This window comes from Bos taurus, chromosome X, assembly GCF_002263795.3.
Source record: "Bos taurus isolate L1 Dominette 01449 registration number 42190680 breed Hereford chromosome X, ARS-UCD2.0, whole genome shotgun sequence".
Classification (NCBI taxonomy): Eukaryota; Metazoa; Chordata; class Mammalia; order Artiodactyla; family Bovidae; genus Bos; species Bos taurus.
The window spans coordinates 71,840,407-71,861,745 of record NC_037357.1 but is presented as its reverse complement, the minus strand read 5'-3'; the positions used below and the strand labels follow the sequence as shown (position 1 = coordinate 71,861,745).

Sequence of the window (21,339 nt, the reverse complement as noted above, 5' to 3'; positions counted from 1 at the left end):
AAATTAATTAATACATGTTGACTGAATTAATAAAACAAATAAACAAGCCTGAGAAGGAATAAATCAGTCTTTTTTTAGCCACCTCTTATCATTGATATGAAGAATATAGGCTATAAATTCCTGGTTGTAAGTATTTCTTTTATGAAGGAGATCTTCATACATATCTGGAAAAAGAATGTAACTCATTATCTCAGATTTTTTTCCAACAACTTTTACCTGAATAATTAAGCAAAGTGATAAAAGATGAATATTTTGACAATGTTGAAACATATTTACCAGTCATATTTTTGAGGTAACTGGAGAATAGAAATATATCACTTAATAAGTATTTTCCTATATTATGATAACTACTCAACACAATTAACAATAAAAATGAATAGCATCCTTCAAAAGTGAAAGGCAATGTGACTATGATCAAGCGCTTACTACTCCATACCATCAGACTAGATAAAATTAACACTTATGTTCTTGTATACAAGGTGTGCTCTAATTTATAAATTAAAATTTAACAAATAGGGACTTCCCTGGTGGTCCAGTGGTTAAGACTCTGCACTCCCAATGCAGGGGTCCGGGTTTGATCCCTGGTCAGGGAACTAGATCTCGCATGCCTCAACTAAGATCTGGAGCAGCCAAATTAAAAAAAAATATTAACAAACAGAAACAATTCAGAACGACCAGTATGTCATTAATGTTTTAGGTGAACAATACCCAACAGTTATCAAAAAAAAAAAAAAAAAAAAAAAAACTTCTAATAAATGAATTAATGTATAATTTGGGCTGAAATATCTCATTTAAGCATGATATTCTAAACTTTTTCTAAAAAGCAAAGAAAAATGAAATTAAAAAACACCTTCAGAGTTTTAATACCTTAAATTACTTGACAGAATACACAAAATACCAAATATAAATTAACATTGTGATATACAAATACTACTTAGAACTGTAACATGACAAAAATCAACCACAAAAGCATTCTTAAAAATGAATAAATTCCACCAAGTAATATTAGTAACCTAAATCAAGCAATTTAAAATGTTTTTATTTCTTCATATATTTACTATAAAACTTATTCTCTGAAGAACATAAACATGCTGAGAAGGCAATCTAACAGTATATAAAGTTTACAAATTAAAGGATACTAGTTTAAAAGTTGTTTTTAAAAGTGCTCCAATGTCAAATTAAGGTTTAATTTGTTAATAATTATAAAAGTTAGAATTATTTATTAGCTGTTTCATAATTGATAAGTGAGAGGTAACTTTATTAAGGCAACTGACATAGCTGGCAAATACTAAAGTTACAAAAATAGGAAAAAATTTTTCTTCAAAATTCAGTAAAATATTGATACCATAAAAAGTTCTTTTTATTTAATGATATATTTGGTTTACTGACAATAAGTAGCATTAAAAAAATCATTTTAAGTACTTATATAAAAGCCCTAAGAAAGCAACCATAAGTGTATAGGCTTAAGTATCCAAAGAGAACCAACCCACAGGCTTAATACATAGGTTTTAATTTATTTTGTGCATTTATGGAAAGTAGTTTTAAATTATCAGGGACATATAACTCAAGAATAGGGTAGACAGCACTCTGTCCTTGACCTTCCCAACTAGGAAAAAAATGGATCCTCTAAATACTGCTATAAAATTTTGTTACAAAAAATTTTACTTTTTCTATCTTAAAAGGGCTTCCCCGTTGGCTCAAAGGTAAAGAATTCACCTGCAACGCAGGAGAGGAGGGGCTCAATCCCTGGGTCAGGAAGATGCCCTGGAGAAGGAAATGGTAACGTACTCCAGTATTTTTGTCTGGGAAATCCCATGGACAGAGGTGATGGGCTACAGTGCATGGAGTCACAGAAGAGTCTGACAAGACTTAGTGACTTAATAACAACAATCTTAAGGACACGGAAACAACCTAGATGTCCATCAGCAGATGAATGGATAAGAAAGCTGTGGTATATATACACAATGGAATATTACTCAGCCATTAAAAATAATACATTTGAATCAGTTCTAATGAGGTGGATGAAACTGGAGCCTATTATACAGAGTGAAGTAAGCCAGAAAGAAAAACACCAATACAGTATACTAATGCATATATATGGAATTTACAAATATGGTAACAATAACCCTGTATGCGAGACAGCAAAAGAGACACAGATGTATAGAACAGTCTTTTGGATTCTGTGGGAGGGGCGGGGGGATGATTTGGGAGAATGGCACTGAAACATGTATAATATCATATAAGAAATGAATTGCCAGTCCAGGTTCGATGCAGGATACAGGAAGCTTGGGGCTGGTACACTGGGATGACCCAGAGGGATGGTATGGGGAGGGAGGTGGGAGGGGTGTTCAGGATTGGGAACATGTGTACACCCGTGGCAGACGCATGTTGATGTATGGCAAAACCAATACAATATTGTAAAGTAATTAGCCTCTAATTAAAATAAATAAATTTAAATTAAAAAAAAAAAACTATCAGGTGAAGTCAGAAAACATCAGAGCCTGTTAATAAGTAATTTTTAAGGTACACTTCTGTATCTTTAAAGAAGACTATCTTTAACCAATCAAGCAACTACACATAAATACCAAACAATGTATCTCCACTTCAATCTCCAAATATTGCAAAAATGTGGACTACTCTCATAGCCATAGGATGATGTTGGAAGGCAAAGGTAGTAAGTTTTTCTAAATACCTTATTTCTTAATTCTAAATGCACAAAATACAGTATATGTATAAAAAATACAGTCTTTAGCCAGCTTACTTACCTTGAAGCAAATGGAGTTCTGACCATTGGGAAGAAAATTCTCAGCAACCATTTAGTTGCAGAAGTGGAATATTCTTGTTAAACAACCCTTCACTTCCTGGCTCAAAAGTTACCTCTAACCTTACTTCTCTCCCTCTTTCACGTACATTGAATCAAAGCACCATTTATAATAGAGTTAAGCCTCTGTGGGCAATTTTACTACAAATAAGAATGGTAGAGATTCATAACCTCAGCTGCTACAACTTGTAAGAAGCTTAAACACATCAGAAATATATTCATTTCAAAGAGCTCTCTCTATAAAACAAAATGTTAAATAAAGCTTTGCAGGCTGTTTTTTAATGCACCAAGCAGCCCACATTTGAAATGTTAACATAGTTATTACCTAAAAATGACCCAAAGAATATCTGAAACAACTAAGGGAAAAAAAAAACCTTAATTCTTTGATAGGAAGAAGCACCCTAATTTCTTAGACTAAAATAATAACAATGAAATACTATATTACAAGAAACAAGAAAGGAAAGGCCTAAGAGTTACATGTTACAGTCTCTGAAGCTGGATAATGGAAAGGTAACTCCATATTTCTTTCTTCTTGTTAATTTATCTCCAGTATCTGAGTTGAAGCACAAAGCAGCAAGAGTGCAACTGATTCCAAACAACTTGGAATTTTATTGTAAACATCCCATAAAGAATGGCAACAAATTAGTCCAGTTTTTTATTTCTTTGAAGATAATTGCTTATAATGACTAATAACTGCCAAACAAAACATCTTTTATAAACCAAGCCAGTTTAGTTTACCTTTCTTTACTGAATTTTAGTTTAATGGACATTTTGTCCATATACAACATCACATCAACTATTAACTGAATGATTTTCCACCTTAAAATTTACGGATACTAAGAACAAACATAAGGTACAATTTTGTTAATACTTTGTTAGGAATTACAAAAGACAAGGATGATAAGTTACAGGACAAAGAAATAAATTACTGATTGCCATCACCACAGTATTGTTTAAAGAATTAACATTTGTAGTACTGCCTAATATGTATCTGGTGACACATGTAAACCACATTTCCCAAGTGGGTTTCTAAATATTCTTGTATGTGATTTCAAAAGTCAATTACCAATGGCAATTTTAATATGTATCAATAGTTTTATTTTTTAGAAAATACTTACAATGCTTTTATGTCAAAGTATCATATTCTAAATTTAATTAAGATAGGTCTAAGAGTAACAAATGGGCACACATATAAATAAACAAACACATCTTAACTCTAAACTGCAGGGCCTTTCTACTGTACTTCTCCCATCAATGAATCATAAATTGCCAGTTTTGTTGAAGTTTGCTAAATTAGGTACAGTCTTCATTGCAGAAAGAGAAATGAAGGTAAGAGCAAGCAAGAGAGAAATGATGGAATAGGAAATAAGGATAAGACTATATGAGAAATAAATGTCAAGAAATTTGAGGACAATAGATATTATACAAAATACAGCACCATAAATATAATTTAACTTCATAATTAAAATTTAATCAAAACGTTAAATTTGGGAAAATGATCTTTGAATATTCTACTTTCAATAACTTTCATAAAGCCTCACGTAACACAAAAATGTTGGGGATGGAATTAACATTTAAAACAATGAACTTTAAATGTTAAAAGTTCCATTTCTTCCCCCAGAAGTAATTATGTATTTCCCAACTCAAAATGTTGGTTATTGTTTAAAAGGCAGGATATCAAAGTATACTGAAAATTATGTAGTTAAGTCTCCCTTCTGTGGATGTGAAAATTCCAACTTAAAAAGAAAATGCCAACTTTAAACCTAAGTACCAGTTGATAAATGTGCATAAAATAATTCCCGAGATATATAAGCAAGTAATAGATGTTTAATTTTATCACTACAAGATACAAATTTTGAAAAATTCTCCAAAAAGTTTTTATCAAAAGTTAGAAGTGGCATACACATCTTTCTATTTCAATCATTCTGTTATTATCTGATGACAATCTAGGATTACAACAAAAGCAATGACAAAGATAAATCACTCAAATTTACTTTAAAATATCAGAAGGCTGAGTTAGATATCTGAGCACACAGTTGTGCAGAATAAGATTTAATAATTTTACTCAGTTTCCTAGCCTCTGGGTGAAACAAAGTGCTGTATGGAAGAATTCTAGCACAAGCCTGATCTCTGGGAAAGGAAATGGACAAAGAAACACATGAAAGAAGGGCAAATTAAATTTTAAAAATAGGGCATATGTACACAACAAAACGTAGATTGTTTATCTAGAAGGCATAATGATATGGATAATCAAGCAGTATATATACTGGGTAAGTGCTTTACAACAGAAGCAATGAATTGGTAGACAGTGAATACAGCTGTCTTCCATATAAACTTTTTTTTTTTTAATGTCTGAGATAAAACATGTTAAATTGAGGGAAAAAAATCTACATATAGATCTGTGCACACACACACATGAGTGCATGCGTGCACGCACACACACACAAATTTAGTCATTACACTAAGAGGCCAGTGAATGTTTTAGAGAGCATCCTGTTGCTGGAAGAGATACACACAGCAAGCCATAGAAGCAACACAATCTGTTTCATAAACAGATACACATGCTAGAATCTTAAAGCTGGGAATTTAAACATTATTAGCATTCATGAGAAACATTACAATTCATTGACTATTAATATCTAGAACGGGAATAGGCTTGTACATGTATATGCTCTCATGGACCTAAATGTAACTTTTTTCTTAGAAATTCATTTAAAATTTAGACTTTTTTTTTTTTTTTCAAATTTCTTAGCTCATTTCCTACTTGCTTTGCTATGGCTAAACCCAGATCTTATTTAGGTTTAAAGAACCTCTAAAAAATTAAAGTGATAAAATATCAATGCAATACAAATTACAACACATTCACAAGAGGTGATATTACAAAAAAAAAAAAAAGCAAAGTATAAATTGGGGGGTGGGAATCCAGATATAAAGGTAAAAACACTGTCTTCCAAACTTTTATTTTTACACTTATTAAAATAATTTGCATGCAAACAGAAAATTATCTGTTTTGTAGTAAGTGAAAACTATGCTCATCTAACATACCCTGGTGACTAACTCTTTACATCCTAGTAACTGAAGTCAACATTACAGCAAAATGCTGTTCACTAGTATTTTCACAGTATCTCACTACATATAAAATATTCTTTAAAATGTCTTCACCCTTTTTATTCTAATTATCTAAACCTAGAAAATCTTGACATTTGGGAAATAAATGTGCCATTTTTATTTTTCAAAATAAATTATAAATAAAGCTTGAGATAGCTAAACCACACAAATGGCAATTCTTCTACATTTCAAGAGGTCAGCTCTTCATAGAAGAATGTCAAAAAAAAATTTCACACTACAACGATATACATGATACACATTTGGATATATCCATGAATTTAAGTAACTATGTTACTTTGAATAGGGTAGGCCAAAGTGTTATCAATTCCAGGAAAACACAGGCACAAATTTAGTCTAAATGTCCAAGATATGAATAACTAAAATAGTACATTTTATCAAAAATCAAATGTAGAGTTTTAAACATGAATGTTTTTAAATATATATATTATGGGTTAAAAGTGGCAGCTGAGTTACAACCAGAAGTAATTTTGGTTTAGTGAAAAGTAGACTACAACAACCAAAAATAAACTTGATCTACTGTCAGGAAATATAAATTAGTTCCATTAATAATTTGCAATACTTTCTTAAAGCCTGAACATCATTTCTACTGCAAGTGAAAATTGTTTAAAGATGTTAGTCCAAGAAAACCCTCTACCCAACCCAACCAAAAAAGCAATGCTATGTGTGTACTCCTTCCTCTGCACTTAAGGATTTTCAGATGCATGAAATGAATGAAAACATGAGACAAATACATTAGCTTATGAAATATCCTGGGATTACTAAGCATATATTAAGAAGTTCCTTTTATTCCATAAGTTTGATTTATGGGCAAACTGGTTGTTACAAAAACAGAGATCAATATTATTCTTACCTCAAAAATCTAGGTTATCTAATGAATTAGCAAATTTGCAACCCCTCAAATTTGAGGAGTAAAATTGATCTTGGAACTCAAGCTCACTTATGGAACCAATGTGCACTCTACTGCTGTAAACAAGACCATAGGGTTTATTTTTAATCTATAAAATAATGACTCAAAATATCAGTGTGCAGTGCAACCAGGTTCTATTCTGAAAGATTAACAGAAGAACCCTTTGGAATGGTATGAGCTGAACCTACATTGATTCAAAATATTAGCTAGCTAAAACATTCCAACTCAAACTAGGTGCTGTGCTACATTTTAAAATTCAATACCAGTCACTCACAGCTGTTAAATAGCAAGTGGTAGCAGGGATATATAAGCAGTAGATCAAGTCTACTTACACAAATACGCTCTAAGAAAAGCCTAATAAGGTAGAGCTTATGATACTTGAGAAAATTTAATTACAACTATTCATTTGAGAGCCAATACAATTATCAACAACCTCTCAGCTTATAACTTATGAGTATTCATTCCTACCATGCTTGTTCTATTTCTCCTTAGTTTCTCCTTATAATGAATAACAGCATCTATTTTTCTTAATGTTTCCAGTAGTTGTAGTTAATAGAGGTAGCTGAGCTACTATTCAGTTATTCTTTGTGGATGAGGATTTTTCAAATGTTTAAGTTATTCTTTAAGCTACACAAGTTCTATTAATGCAATAAAATTTAACAGAAAAAAGAAAATGGATGCAAGAAACTTTTGCATTTGGCACCTTGTCTAGATCGATACCTCAAGTATTCTTTTTTAATAAAGTTAATGCACACATCAGGACACACCACAAAGATCTGCTACATATTTACAAGGCACCAACCCTTTCTTACCTTTAACATGAATTAAGCAAATCAATGAAAAGCATATTAAGAACCCCCCACCCCCCCAAAAAAAACTGTAGTATAAATATATACTTCAGTTCAGTACAATTCATGAAAGTTTGGCCTGGGAAGAGTAAAATAATCCAGATCGTTCTTACAATATAGAAACTGTAAACATTTAATAGCTGCCTTTAGGATTGGTGTATTGTGCAAAAGTTATTATTACTGGTACAAGAATCAAAATGGCAAAAACAAACTATATAAAACTCTGTAAGAAGGTGCTATACTTCTGTGATACAAAAGCAAAAGAGGGATATTCCATTTAGATAAAAATGTCATGCTACTCTTAAGAAGCTGAATGCTCCCTTAATGTAGTAAATCTGTAGTGTGTCTGTGGTTTGTGTGTGTGTGTGTGTGTAGAATTTTTTTTAAAATTTAAGGCCTAATGAGTAAGGCTTGTTTGAACAAATGAAGTGTGGAGATCAAAAGTCTTGAAATAAATGTATACTGGCATAATGGAAAAGCACCAATGTGAAAGGAAGCAGAAGTCCCCACACAACTTGCTTTGTAGATTTCCTGGTAAATTCCCTGCAGTAGAAGGCCATTGAATTTTTTAAATTATTCTAAATTTATTAACTGCTAATAATTCCATCCCATGAGATGGCTAACCCTGGCTTTTTCTGTCATTTTACGCACTCTGCCTGATCTGGATGTACCAAGATTCAGAGGATCTTCAGTGGACACAAAATTGTCATTATCAGAATCATCATTATATAAAACAGTCCTCCTGCCTTGGTTTCTTGTTTTAATTCGAGGCAGTCTACTGAAGCGTCCTGAAAACATAGTATCAAATTCATCATCTGTAATACGTGCACGTTTGGCTCTGGTGGCTCCTCTAGAAGCACCTCTTCCGCCTCTCCCTCTTCCTCTCCCTCTCCCACCACCTCCACCTCTTCCTCGACTGCCTCGTCCCCTGCCTCCTCTTCCTCTGCCTCCTCTACTCCATCTACCCCATCTTCCCCATCTGCCCCTTCCTCCCGTGCCTCTCGTTTTCCAGTTTCTTTTGCCATTGGCATACTGCTTTCTGAGTTTTCTTTTAGGCCTAGTTTGTATGAATTTGCTATAATCATGGTCTCCATCTACATAATCTTGATCTGTTCTGGAAGTTGATTCAGAGTCAGAATCAGAACCACAGGTACTTTCAGAACTTAAACTGGATTCTAACTCTCCACTCTCTGAGGAGGATAAATGTGATTTCTCTTTTGTTTCTTTTTTTTCTTTCTCTTCTCTTCCCATGATTTCATCTTCTTCTGATGCACTAAGTAGTCTTCTCTTGATTCCTGTCCGGGGCTCTCTGCCATCACCATTTGTAAGGGGTCCATCAATGGAGTGATCTAAATCAAGATGAATAAATTTTTTTAAGTTAAGCTTTGACACTGATAAGATGATTATGTATGTTCAAAAATTAAGAAACTGTCAAAAAATATTTCGTGCCCAAATATAGATGGTGTAAAACCATACAGAGTGTTGGTGTATGAATTTAAATCTGTTTGAAATGGAAGATGTTGTTGTTTAGATGCTAAGTCATGTCTGACTCTTTTGCAACCCCGTGGACTGCAGCCTGACAGGCTCCGTTGTCCATGGGATTTCTCAAGCAAAAATACTGGAGTGAGTTGCAATTTCCTCCTCCAGAGGGTCTTCCTCACCCAGGGATCGAACCTACATCTCTTGCATTAGTAGGCAGATTCTTTATCACTAAGCCACCAGGGAAGCTCCTGAAATGGAAGATACTAAGGATTTTATTTTTGTCTGACTAATTTTCGCAGGGATGAAGGGACTGTGTAGGGATGACAGGGGATGAAAAAGCTAGGCAAAAATTTAAGGGCTTGAACTCTAGGAGGGAACATGGGCACATGTTCAGAATAATCTTATGCATTCATTAGGCATTGCACTGGAATTGGCATTGATGGAATGCCACTGGAATACGGCAATGGACATTGGAATATGGCAATGATGAGACAAAGTATTTGCTCCTTGAATTTATATTTTATATTTTAGTGTGAAACCCTGATAGACAATGAAGCAGACAAATAAATAATTTCAAGTACTAAAATGGGTTATAAAGAAAAGGAAAAGTGGGTAAAGAAAAGAGTGTGAATGTATGTATAATAGCTAGGGAAGACTTTTCGGCTGAGGCAGTATTTTGGAAAAAAACTGAATGAGGTGATATCTGGACTAACACTGGAGGAAACAGAAACCAGTAAAATTAAGAGTAGAAGAGAAAAATAGGAAATAAGTTGGAGATGACAGCCAATGTAGGATTTTAAAGCTAGAGAATGACAGGATTCAATTTACATTAAAAGAGTGCTATGGTTGCTATCATCTGAGTTAATATTAGCCATTCCAGTTCATTTTAGTTATCTGATTCTAAAATGTTGACGTTCACTCTTGCCATCTCCTGTTTGATCACTTCCAATTTGCCTTGATTCATGGACCTAATATTCCAGGTTCCTATGCAGTACTGCTCTTTACAGCATCATACTTTGCTTCCATCACCAGTCACATCCACAACTAGGTGTTGTTTTTGCTTTGGCTCCATCTCTTAATTCTTTCTGGAGTTATTTCTCCACTGATCTCCAGTAGCATATTGGGGACCTACTGACCTGGAGAGTTCATCTTTCAGTGTTCCATCTTTTTGCCTTTTCATACTGTTCATGGGGTTCTCAAGGCAAGAATACTAAAGTGGTTTGCCATTCCCTTTGAAGTGGACCACATTTTGTCAAAACTCTCCACCATGACCCATCTGTCCTGGGTAGCCCTACATGGCATGGCTCATAGTTTCATTGAGTTAGACAAGGCTGTGGTCCATATGATTAGATTGGTTAATTTTTTGTGATTGAAGGCAAGAAACCCTTAGAAGAAATGGAGTAGCCATCATAGTCAACAAAAGAGTCCGAAATGCAGTAGTACTTGGATGAAATCTCAAAAACGACAGAATGATCTCTCTCCGTTTCCAAGCCAAACCATTCAATATCATGGTAATCCAAGTCTATACCCTGACCAGTAACGCTGAAGAAGCTGAAGCTGAATGGTTCTATGAAGACCTACAAGGCCTTCTAGAACTAACACCCAAAAAAGATGTCCTTTTCATTATAGGGGACTGGAATGCAAAAGTAGGAAGTCAAGAAACACCTGGAGTAATAGGTAAATTTGGCCTTGGAGTACAGAATGAAGCAGGGCAAAGGTTAATAGAATTTTACCAAGAGGACACATTGGTTATAGCAAACATCCTCTTCCAGTAACAAAAGAGAACACTCTACACGTGGACATCACCAGATGGTCAACACCAAAATCAGATTGATTATATTCTTTGCAGCCAAAGATGGAGAAACTCTATACAGTCAGCAAAAACAAGACTGGGAGCTGACTGTGGCTCAGATCATGAACTCCTTTTGTCAAATTCAGACTTAAATTGAAGAAAGTACAGAAAACCACTAGACCATTCAGGTATGACCTAAATCAAATCCCTAACAATTATACAGTAGAAGTGAGGAATATATTCACAGGACTAGATCTGGTAGACTGCCTGATGAACTATGGACAGAGGTTCATGACACAGTATAGAAGAGAGGGATCAAGGCCATTCACAAGAAAATGAAAAGCAAAAAAGCAAAATGGCTGTCTGAGAAGGCCTTAAAAATAACTGTGAAAAGAAGAGAAGCAAAAAGCAAAGGAGAAAAGGAAAGATACACCCACCTGAATGCAGAGTTCCAAAGAACAGCAAGGAGAGATAAGAAAGCCTTCCTCAGCGATCAATGCAAAGAAATAGAGGCAAACAATAGACTGGAAAGACTAGAGATCTCTTCAAGAAAATTAGAGATACCAAGGGAAAATTTCATACAAAGATGGACTTAATAAAGGACAGAAATGGTATGGACCTAACAGAAGCAGAAGATATTAAGAAGAGGTGGCAAGAATACACAGAAAAACCATACAAAAAAGATCTTCATAAACAAGATAATCACAATGGTGTGATCACTCACCTAGAGCCAGACATCCTGGAATGTGAAGTCAAATGGGCCTTATGAAGCATCACTATGATTAAAGCTAGTGGAGGTGATGGAATTCTGGTTGAGCTATTTCAAATCCTAAAAGATGATGCTGTGAAAGTGCTGCACTCAGTGTGCCAGCAAATTTGGAAAACTCAGCAGTGGCCACAGGACTGGAAAAGGTCGGCTTTCATTCCAATCCCAAAGAAAGGCAATGCCAAAAAATGCTCAAACTACCACACAATTGCACTCATCTCACACATTAGTAAAGTAATGTTCAAAATTCTCCAAGCCAGGCTTCAACAATACTTGAACTATGAATTTCCAAATGTTTAAGCTGGTTTTACAAAATGCAGAGGAACCAGAGATCAAATTGCCAACATCCACTGGATCACTTAAAAAGCAAGAGAGTTCCAGAAAAACATCTTCGGCTTTATTGATTATGCTAAAGTAACTGTGTGGATCACAAGAAACTATGGAAAATTCTGAAAGAGATGGGAATACCAGACCACCTGACCTGCCTCTTGAGAAATCAGTATGCAGGTCAGTAAGCAACAGTTAGAACTAGACATGGAATAACAGACTGGTTCCTAATAGGAAAAGGAGTACATCAAGGCTGTATATTGTCACCTTGCTTATTTAACTTATATGCAGAGTACATCATGAGAAACACTGGGATGGATGAATCAAAAGCTGGAATCAAAATTGTGGGGAGAAATATCAGTAACCTCAGATATGCAGATGACACCACCCTTATGGCAGAAAGCGAAGAAGAACTAAAGAGCCTCTTGATGAAATTGAAAGAGGAGAGTGAAAAAGTTGGCTTAAAGCTCAACATTCAGAAAACGAAGATTATGGCATCTGGTCCCATCACTTCATGGCAAATAGATGGGGAAACAGTGGAAACGGTGGCAGACTTTTTTTACTTTTTTGGGCTCCAAAATCACTGCAGATGGTGACTGTAGTCATGAAATTAAAAGACACTTACTCCTTGGGAGAAAAATTATGACCAACCTGGAGAGCATATTAAAAAGCAGAGACATTACTTTGCCCACAAAGTTTCATCTAGTGAAGGCTATGGTTTTTCCAGTAGTCATGTATGAATGTGAGAGTTGGACTATAAAGAAAGCAGAGTGTTAAAGAATTGATGTGTTTGAACTATGGTGTTGGAGAAGACTCTTGAGAGTCCCTGAACTGCAAGAAGATCCAACCAGTCCATCCTAAAGGAAATCAGTCCTGAATATTCATTAGAAGGATGGATGTTGAAGCTGAAACTCCAATACTTTGGCCACCTGATGTGAAGAGCTGACTCATTTGAAAAGACCCTGATGCTGGGAAAGATTGAAGGTGGGAGGAGAAGGAGATGACAGAGGATGAGATGGGCTGGATGGGATCACTGACTCAATGGACATGAGTTTGGGTAAATTCCGGGAGTTGGTGATGGACAGGGAGGTCTGGCGTGCTGCAGTCCATGGGTTGCAGAGTCGGACACTACTGAGCGACTGAACTGAACTGAACTGAGGGTTGCTGTGCTATGGCAAATAGTTGTGGAAACAATGGAAAAAGTGACAGACTTTATTTTCTTGGACTGCAAAATCACTGCAGGTTGTGACTGCAGCCATGAAATTAAAAGACACTTGCTCCTTGGAAGGAAAGCTATGACTAACCTAGACAGCATATTCAAAAGCAGTGACATTACTTTGCCAACAAAGGTCCATCTAGTCAAACCTATGGTTTTTCCAGTAGCCATGTATGGATATGAGAGTTAAATCAAAAAGAAGGTTGAGTGCCTAAGAACTGATGCCTTCGAACTGTAGTGTTGGAGAAGACTTAGACAGCAAGGAGATCAAACCAGTCAATCCTAAAGGCAATCAACCCTGGAATATTCATTGGAAGGACTGATGCTGAAACTGAAATTCCATTACTGTGTCCACCTGTTTCAAAGAGCCTGATGCTGGGAAAGATTGAAGGCTGGAGGAGAAGGGGATGACAGAGGACGAGCTGGTTGGATGGCATCATCACTGAGTCAATGGACATGAGTTTGAGCAAGCTCCAGGAGATGATGAAGGACAGGGAAGCCTGGCATCCTGCAGTCCATGGGATCGCAAAGGGTTGGACATGACTGAGCATCTGAACACCAACAGTTGCTGTTCAGAGAACAGAACAGAAAAGGGGCAAGACTGGAAGCAGAGATCAATTGACAGTACACTGTAATAGACATGATATGTAATATATCATGAGAGATTTACCAATTGAGGTGGTGAGAAGTGATTGGATTTACATATTTCCTTCTGGAGGAGCTATCAGAACCAACATTTATAGTTCGAACTGACAGGATTTGTTGACTGTCTGGATATGAAATACTAAGTAAAAAGGAAAGTCAACTCCAAGGTTTTATGGCCTGAATAACTTGGTGGATGGTGGAGATATTTTGCTTGGTTAGAGAACAATGAAGGAGAATAGGTTTGGGCAAGCTGTTGAAAAAAATAGAGATTCCAGATTTAAATACTATCAGAAATCTTAAGGCATTCTAAGAAGAAAAAGAAAATCAGGTGGATATCACAGTCTAGAAATCAAGGGAGACCTGAATAGAGCTGGAGATATAGTTTTGGAAATTTTCAGTAAAAAAGTAACATTTAGGGTGAAGAGAACTGAGAAAGCTCATCGAGAGAGCAAGAAGTTGACTGAGGACTGAGACTTGATATATTTCAACATTTAAAGATAAAAAATAATTGGCAAAGATAAGCAGGGTAGGAGGAAAACAGGAGAGTGGACTGGAAAAACTGGAGAGAACAAAGAGTAGGGTTGTATGGTAATCATAACTACAAGATTGGCATAAGTGTTCTGGACTTAATTTTGTGTGCCCTCTCACCTTTTGCCAAATACATATGTTGAAGCCCTAGCCCCCAATATGACTATATTTTGAGACAAGACCCTTATAGAAATAATTAAAATTAAAAGAAATCATAAGGGTAGATGGGCCCTAATACACTAGGACTGGCATCCTTAGAAGAGAAAGACACACCAATGCTTTCTGGCTCTCCCTGACTGTGTATATAAAGAAAAAGCCACATGAGGACACAGGGAGAAGGTAGCCATCAGCATGCGAGGAAGAAAAGTCCTCACCAGACACCAATCCTGCTGGCACCTTGATCTTGGATTTTGAGCCTGCAGAACTGTGAGAAAATAATGTCTATTGCAGATTTATGAAAAGGTGCACAACATCTCTAATCATCAGGGCAATGAAAATCAAAACCACAATCAGGTATCAGTTCACAGCTGTTAGGATGGCTAATATTGAAAAGATAAAGACTGGCAGTGGTTAAGACTACACACTTCCAATGCAGGGGGTGTAGGTTCAATTCCTGGTTGGGGAACTAAGAACCCACATGTTGCACAGCACAGCCAAAAATTTCTAAAAACTAAATAATAAAATACAAAATTGAAAAAAGATAAGTGTTAGGGAGGATAAAGAAAAAAGGGAACCCTCGCACACTGCTGGAGAGAAAGTAAATCAGTACAGCCATTATGGAAATCAGTAAACATGTTCTCTAAAACAGAACTACCATTTGATTCAGCAATCCTACTTCTGGGCATATATCCAAAGAAATAGAAATCAGGATCTTGAAGATATGTCTGTATTTCCATGTTCAATATAGCAGTATTCATAAGAGGCAAGACATGGAAACAGCCAATCTTCCTACAGATGAATGGATAAAAGAAAGAAATCCTACCATTTACAACATGCATGGAACTGGAAGACATTAGGCTAAGCAAAATAAGCAACATACAGAAAAAGAAATATTGCACAATATCACTTATATGTATAATTTAAAAGAGTCATACTCATAGAGGCAAAGAGTAGGATGGTGGCTGCCAGGAGCTGGAGGGAGGAAAAATGTGGAGGTGTTGGTAAAAGGGTCCAGAGATTCAGTTATTCTGGATGAATAAATTCTGGATATCAAATATACAGCATGGTGACAACAGTTAATACTGTATTGTATACCTGAAATTCACTAAGAGTCTAGACTTTAAACCTTCTCCACACAGGCATGCGTGCACACACACACACACACACAGTGGCTATGTAGAGGTGATGGATAATGTTAGCTTGACTCTGGTGGCCATTTCTCAGTACATATATATATATATATATATATATATATATATATATAACAAAATATCAAGTGGTACACTTTAAACATACAATTTTTAAATGTCAAATGGTATCTCGATAAAGCTGCTAAAAAATGAGCATCTGTTGTTTAAGCTACCCAGTCTGTAGTATCTTATTGTGACCACCCACGCTGACTACTAGACTAGGCAAAAAACTATGGGGATAGCAATATGAACTGTAGACAAGAGATTTAAGTGATATTAAAAAGTTGTAGAATTTACAAAACTTAGAATGTGACATTTATGAGGGATAAAAGGTGAGTCAAAGAACACTGTAAGATTTTAAGCAGGATGACTCAGAAGATGACGGTGTCATTAAAATAGTGAGTGCAGAGAAAGAAGCACACTTGAAACAGAAAAATGGATGCTAAGCACACAAGGCAACCTTTTTTTAGGAAGTACTATAAATTATACTGATAGAACAAACAGATGTTAGGGCTAGATACATGAATTTGGAGTTATTAGCATAAAGACCGGAGAAGGCAATGGCACCCCACTCCAGTACTCTTGCCTGGAAAATCCCATGGATGGAGGAGCCTGGTAGGCTGCAGACTGTGGGGTCGCTAAAAGTCAGACATGACTGAGTGACTTCACTTTCACTTTTCACTTTCATGCATTGGAGAAGGAAATGGCAACCCACTCCGGTGTTCTTGCCTGGAGAATCCCAGGGATGGGGGAGCCTGGTGGGCTGCCGTCTATGGGGTTGCACAGAGTCGGATACAACTGAAGCGACTTAGCAGCAGCATAAAGATGACTGATGTAGTTATTAGATTCCTTTATTTGTAAAAGACAAAAAAAAGTGAGAAACTGCAAATAGGAGGCATGAAGGGCCAAAGAAAAGAAAAAATATAGAAATATAGGCAAAACAGAGATATACAATCAGTAGAGTATAGAAGCTAAGCAGTGGAATTCCTAAAGCAGGTAGTCAATAGCATGCAAAGATATAGAGAGATCAAGGAGGTGGGGTACTAAGAAAAGGACACTGGTTGGTCACTGAAGATTACTGGTGATTCTGAGGAGAATAGCTTTTGGGGAGTGGTGGCAGCAGAGGTAAGACTACAAAGGATAAAGGGATGTTTAGATTGAAAGGAAACAGAGGTGAAAAGTAGAAGCTATACTTTCTAAAAGCTTGACAGTGGAGGAAAGGACAAAAAGAGAAGTGGCAATGAATATACAATGTATAGCAGGATCAAAGGTGAAGGTAAAGATATAGACTGGGAAAAATGAAGCCACTAATTATTTTAAAGTAATCAGATGCTTCAATATTTGTCTTATAACATAAAATATAACTTTAGAATATATATTTTAAGCTATTTAATACTTTAATAATAATAAACAATGTAATCTTTCATTAAATTTATATAAATTAGAATGTATATATTCCAAAAAAAGGTATTTGTAAAAGAATATTAATCATTCTTCCAAACTTCAAACAGATGACTACATCAGAACTTCCTTTGAACATGGTCAGGGTCTATAACAAAGTTTGCATAACGTTCAGTATTTATAACTGATGCCGCCAGACATGGTCCAAACTGGATGTACATGATAATGAATTATTAGGTCAGTGATTTCCTTTTTAGCAATGAAAATTATTCTTCAAATGAAAGCTATATGAAAGCTCAAAGCTCATACATGAAATTAAAAACAAAAAAAAGAGTTGTTCTGGTTGAACAGAGAAAGTTCTTCTGCGACTTTCTGAAGTACCTCTGTGGATTACCAAGAAATAGGTAGAGCAGTCTGAAAACCCCTTAATTATTGAGACAGCAGGCCCCGGAGAAAGATAATAATTTGAGTTATATAACTGGAAAACAAAAAGAAAGTTTCAAAAGTGGGTGTTGACTGAAAGAAGGCTCATTTCTTGACATAAACCCTTTGTAAAATACAGGTAGCCCTTAGAAATATTAGGCCTATTTAAAGATGATACTGAATTTTTTTCCCTTTTTTCTTAATGTGGTTTAATAAAATGAACAATCTTAAATATGTCAAACAGTCTGGGTTTTATATGCTCAGGGAAAGATAACTTTATTTAGTTTTCCTTCCCTACTCATTTTAAATTTTATTTTAAAAAACTAAGATATGTTTGGAAATGTACATATGAAATCCTATCTGCCTCAAATTTGACAATATTGAAATTCTAATTAATTTTAAGGACATGCTAAATTTTACTACCTAAATATATCAGCTTTTAAAGGATTTGTGATAAAGGAACAAAGAATAAATGCCCAGTTCATATTTATTTCTTACCTTGCTTAATTGGCAAAACTCTATTTCGAAATGATTTGGCTTTCCCTGGGTCATGGCTATTTCCACTTCGGTTATATCCACTGAAGCTCGATGAAGAAAATGGCCCGTCTGGTTCATCATCAAGTAAATACAGTGAAAGCCCTTCAGCAGCATCTGAAACTTAACATTTAAAAAAAGACTAATGTTAACATAATTATGCTTTCATAAAAACTAAAAAGGCTGCTTTTAAAACTATAGCTTACTCAGTTATTTCACTCTAACATCAAAATTACAAGTTGTTTGAAGGAAAAAATATGAACATTTTGAGAACAAATGGTTTATTACATCATTAAATTTTCGGGCTCCACCCATCAACACAAAATTGGATTAAAGATTTACTAAGCATAGCCCCTCACATCAGAATAAGACCCAGTTTCTCCTTCAGTCAGTCTCTCCCAGCAGGAAGCTTCCATAAGCCTCTTATCCTTCTCCATCAGAGGGCAGACAGACTGAAAACCACAATCACAGAAAACTAACCAATCTAATCACGTGGACCACAGCTTTGTTTAACTCAATCAAACTATGAGCCATGCCCTGTAGGGCCACCCAAGACGGACGGGTCATAGTGTAAAGTTATGATAAAATTTGGTCCACTGAAGGGAATGGCAAACCACTTCAGTATTCTTGCCTTGAGAACCCCATGAACAGTATGAAAAGGCAAAAAGATAGGACACTGAAAGATGAACTCCCCAGGTTGGCAGGTCCCCAGTATGCTACTGCAGATCAGTGGAGAAATAACTCCAGAAAGAATGAAGAGATGGAGCCAAAGGAAAAACAACACCAAGTTGTGGATGTGACTGGTGATAGAAGCAAAGTGTGATGCTGTAAAGAGCAATATTGCATAGGAACCTGGAATGTTAGGTCCATGAATCAGGTTAACTGGAAGTGGTCAAACAGGAGATGGCAAGAGTGAACGTCAACATTTTAGGAATCAGAGAACTAAAATGGACTAGAATGGGTGAATTTAACTCAGATGACCATTATATCTATGACTGTGGGCAAGAATCCCTTAGAAGAAATGGAGTAGCCATCATAGTCAACAAAAGAGTACGAAATGCAGTACTTGGATGCAATCTAAAAAATGACAGAATGATCTCTGTTCGTTTCCAAGGCAAACCATTCAATATCATGGTAATCCAAGTCTCTGCCCTGACCAGTAATGGTGAAGAGGCTGAAGTTGAATGGTTCTATGAAGAGATAAGAAAGCCTTCCTCAGCAATCAATGCAAAGAAATAGAGGAAAACAACAGAATGGGAAAGACTAGAGATCTCTTCAAGAAAATTAGAGATACCAAGGGAACATTTCATGCAAAGATGGGCTCGATAAAGGACAGAAATGGAATGGACCTAACAGGAGCAGAAGATATTAAGAAGAGGTGGCAATAATACACAGAAGAACTATACAGAAAGATCTTCATGACCCAGATAATCACGATGGTATGATCACTCACCTAGAGCCAGACATCGTGGAATGCGAAGTCAAGTGGGCCTTAGGAAGCATCACTATGATCAAAGCTAGTGGAGGTGATGGAATTCCAGTGGAGCTATTTCAAATCCTGAAAGATGATGCTGTGAAAGTGCTGCACTCAATATGCCAGAAAATTTAGAAAACTCAGCAGTGGCCACAGGACTGGAAAAGGTCAGTTTTCATTTCAATCCCAAAGAAAGGCAATGTCGAAGAATGCTCAAACTGCCGCACAATTGCACTCATCTCACACACTAGTAAAGCAATGTTCAAAATTCTCCAAGCCAGTACTTTCTGATGAAGTACTTCCAGATGTTCAAGCTGGATTTAGAAAAGCCAGAGGAACCGGAGATCAAATTGCCAAAATCCGTTGGATCATCAAAAAAGCAAAAGAGTTCCAGAAAAACATCTATTTCTGCTTTACTGACTATGCCAAAGCCTTTGACTATGTGGATAACAATAAACTGTGGAAAATTCTTCAAGAGATGGGAATACCAGACCACCTGACCTGCCTCTTGAGAAATCCGTATGCAAGTCAGGAAGCAATAGTTAGAACCAGATATGGAACAACAGACTGGTTCCAAATAGGAAAAGGACTACATCAAGGCTGTAAATTGACACCCTGCTTATTTAATTTATATGCAGAATACATCATGAGAAACACTGGGCTGGAAGAAGCACAAGCTAGAATCAAGATTGCCGGGAGAAATATCAATAACCTCAGATGTGCAGATGACACCACCCTTAAAGCAGAAAGCAAAGAACTAAAGAGCCTCTTGATGAAAGTGAAAGAGGAGAGTGAAAAAGTTGGTTTAAAGCTCGACATTCAGAAAACTAAGATCATGGCATCTGGTCCCATCACTTCATGGCAAATAGATGGGGAAACAGTTGAAACAGTGACAGATTTCATTTTTTCAGCTCCAAAATCACTGCAGATGGTGCCTGCAGCATGAAATTCAAAGACACTTACTCCTTGGAGGAAAAGTTATGACCAACCAAGACAGCATATTAAAAAGTAAAGACATCACTGCCAACGAAGGTACATCTAATCAAAGCTATGGTTTTTCCAGTAGTCATGTATGGATGTGAGAGTTGGACTATAAAGAAAGCTGAGCACTGAAGAATAGATGCTTTTGAACTGTGGTACTGGAGAAGACTCTTGAGAGTTCCTGGACTGCAAGAAGATCCAACCAGTCCATCCTAAAGGAAATCAGTCCTGAATATTCATTGGAAGCACTGATGCTGAAGCTAAAACTAAAACACTTTGGCGTCCTGATGCGAAGAGCTGACTCATTTGAACAGACCCTGATGCTGGCAAAGACTGAAGGCAGGAGGAGAAGGGGCCAACAGAGGATGAGATGGATGGATGCCATCACCGACTCAATGGACATGAGTTTGAGTAAACTCCAGGAGTTGGTGATGGACAGGGAGGCCTGGAGTGCCACAGTCCATGGGGTCACAAGGAGTAGGACACAACTGAGCTGAACTAAAATTGAAATTTTCAAGCACAGAATGTCAAAAATGTTTCCAAGAAAACTACTTCCTCACATAATGACTTTTCTGGAGAAGGAAATGGCAACCCACTCTAGCATTCTTGCCTGGAGAATCCCAGGGACAGAGGAGCCTAGTGGGCTGCCATCTGTGGGGTCACACAGAGTTGGACACGACTGAAGCGACTTAGCAGCAGCAGCATAATGACTTTTT

General features: G+C 36.3%; 1 protein-coding gene and 1 non-coding gene across 5 annotated transcripts in view; one reads left to right on the top strand and one right to left on the bottom strand.

The window, feature by feature from the left end:
• Positions 1-521: 521 nt before the first annotated feature.
• Positions 522-593, top strand: TRNAG-CCC (transfer RNA glycine (anticodon CCC)). The gene has a single exon. It is a non-coding gene; the product is annotated as a tRNA-Gly (tRNA).
• Positions 594-3,410: 2,817 nt separating this feature from the next.
• BRWD3 (bromodomain and WD repeat domain containing 3) overlaps positions 3,411-21,339 on the bottom strand; it is a 156,853-nt gene continuing 138,924 nt past the window's right edge. For all 4 annotated transcript variants that reach the window (XM_002699937.7, XM_010821790.4, XM_024988810.2 and 1 more), the window contains 2 exons: positions 18,133-18,291; positions 3,411-9,054 (listed from right to left, as the gene is read on the bottom strand). In XM_002699937.7, coding sequence (XP_002699983.1) covers positions 8,300-9,054; positions 18,133-18,291 — 914 coding nt within the window. In that variant the 3' untranslated portion in view covers positions 3,411-8,299. The remainder of the gene's footprint in view (positions 9,055-18,132; positions 18,292-21,339) is intronic.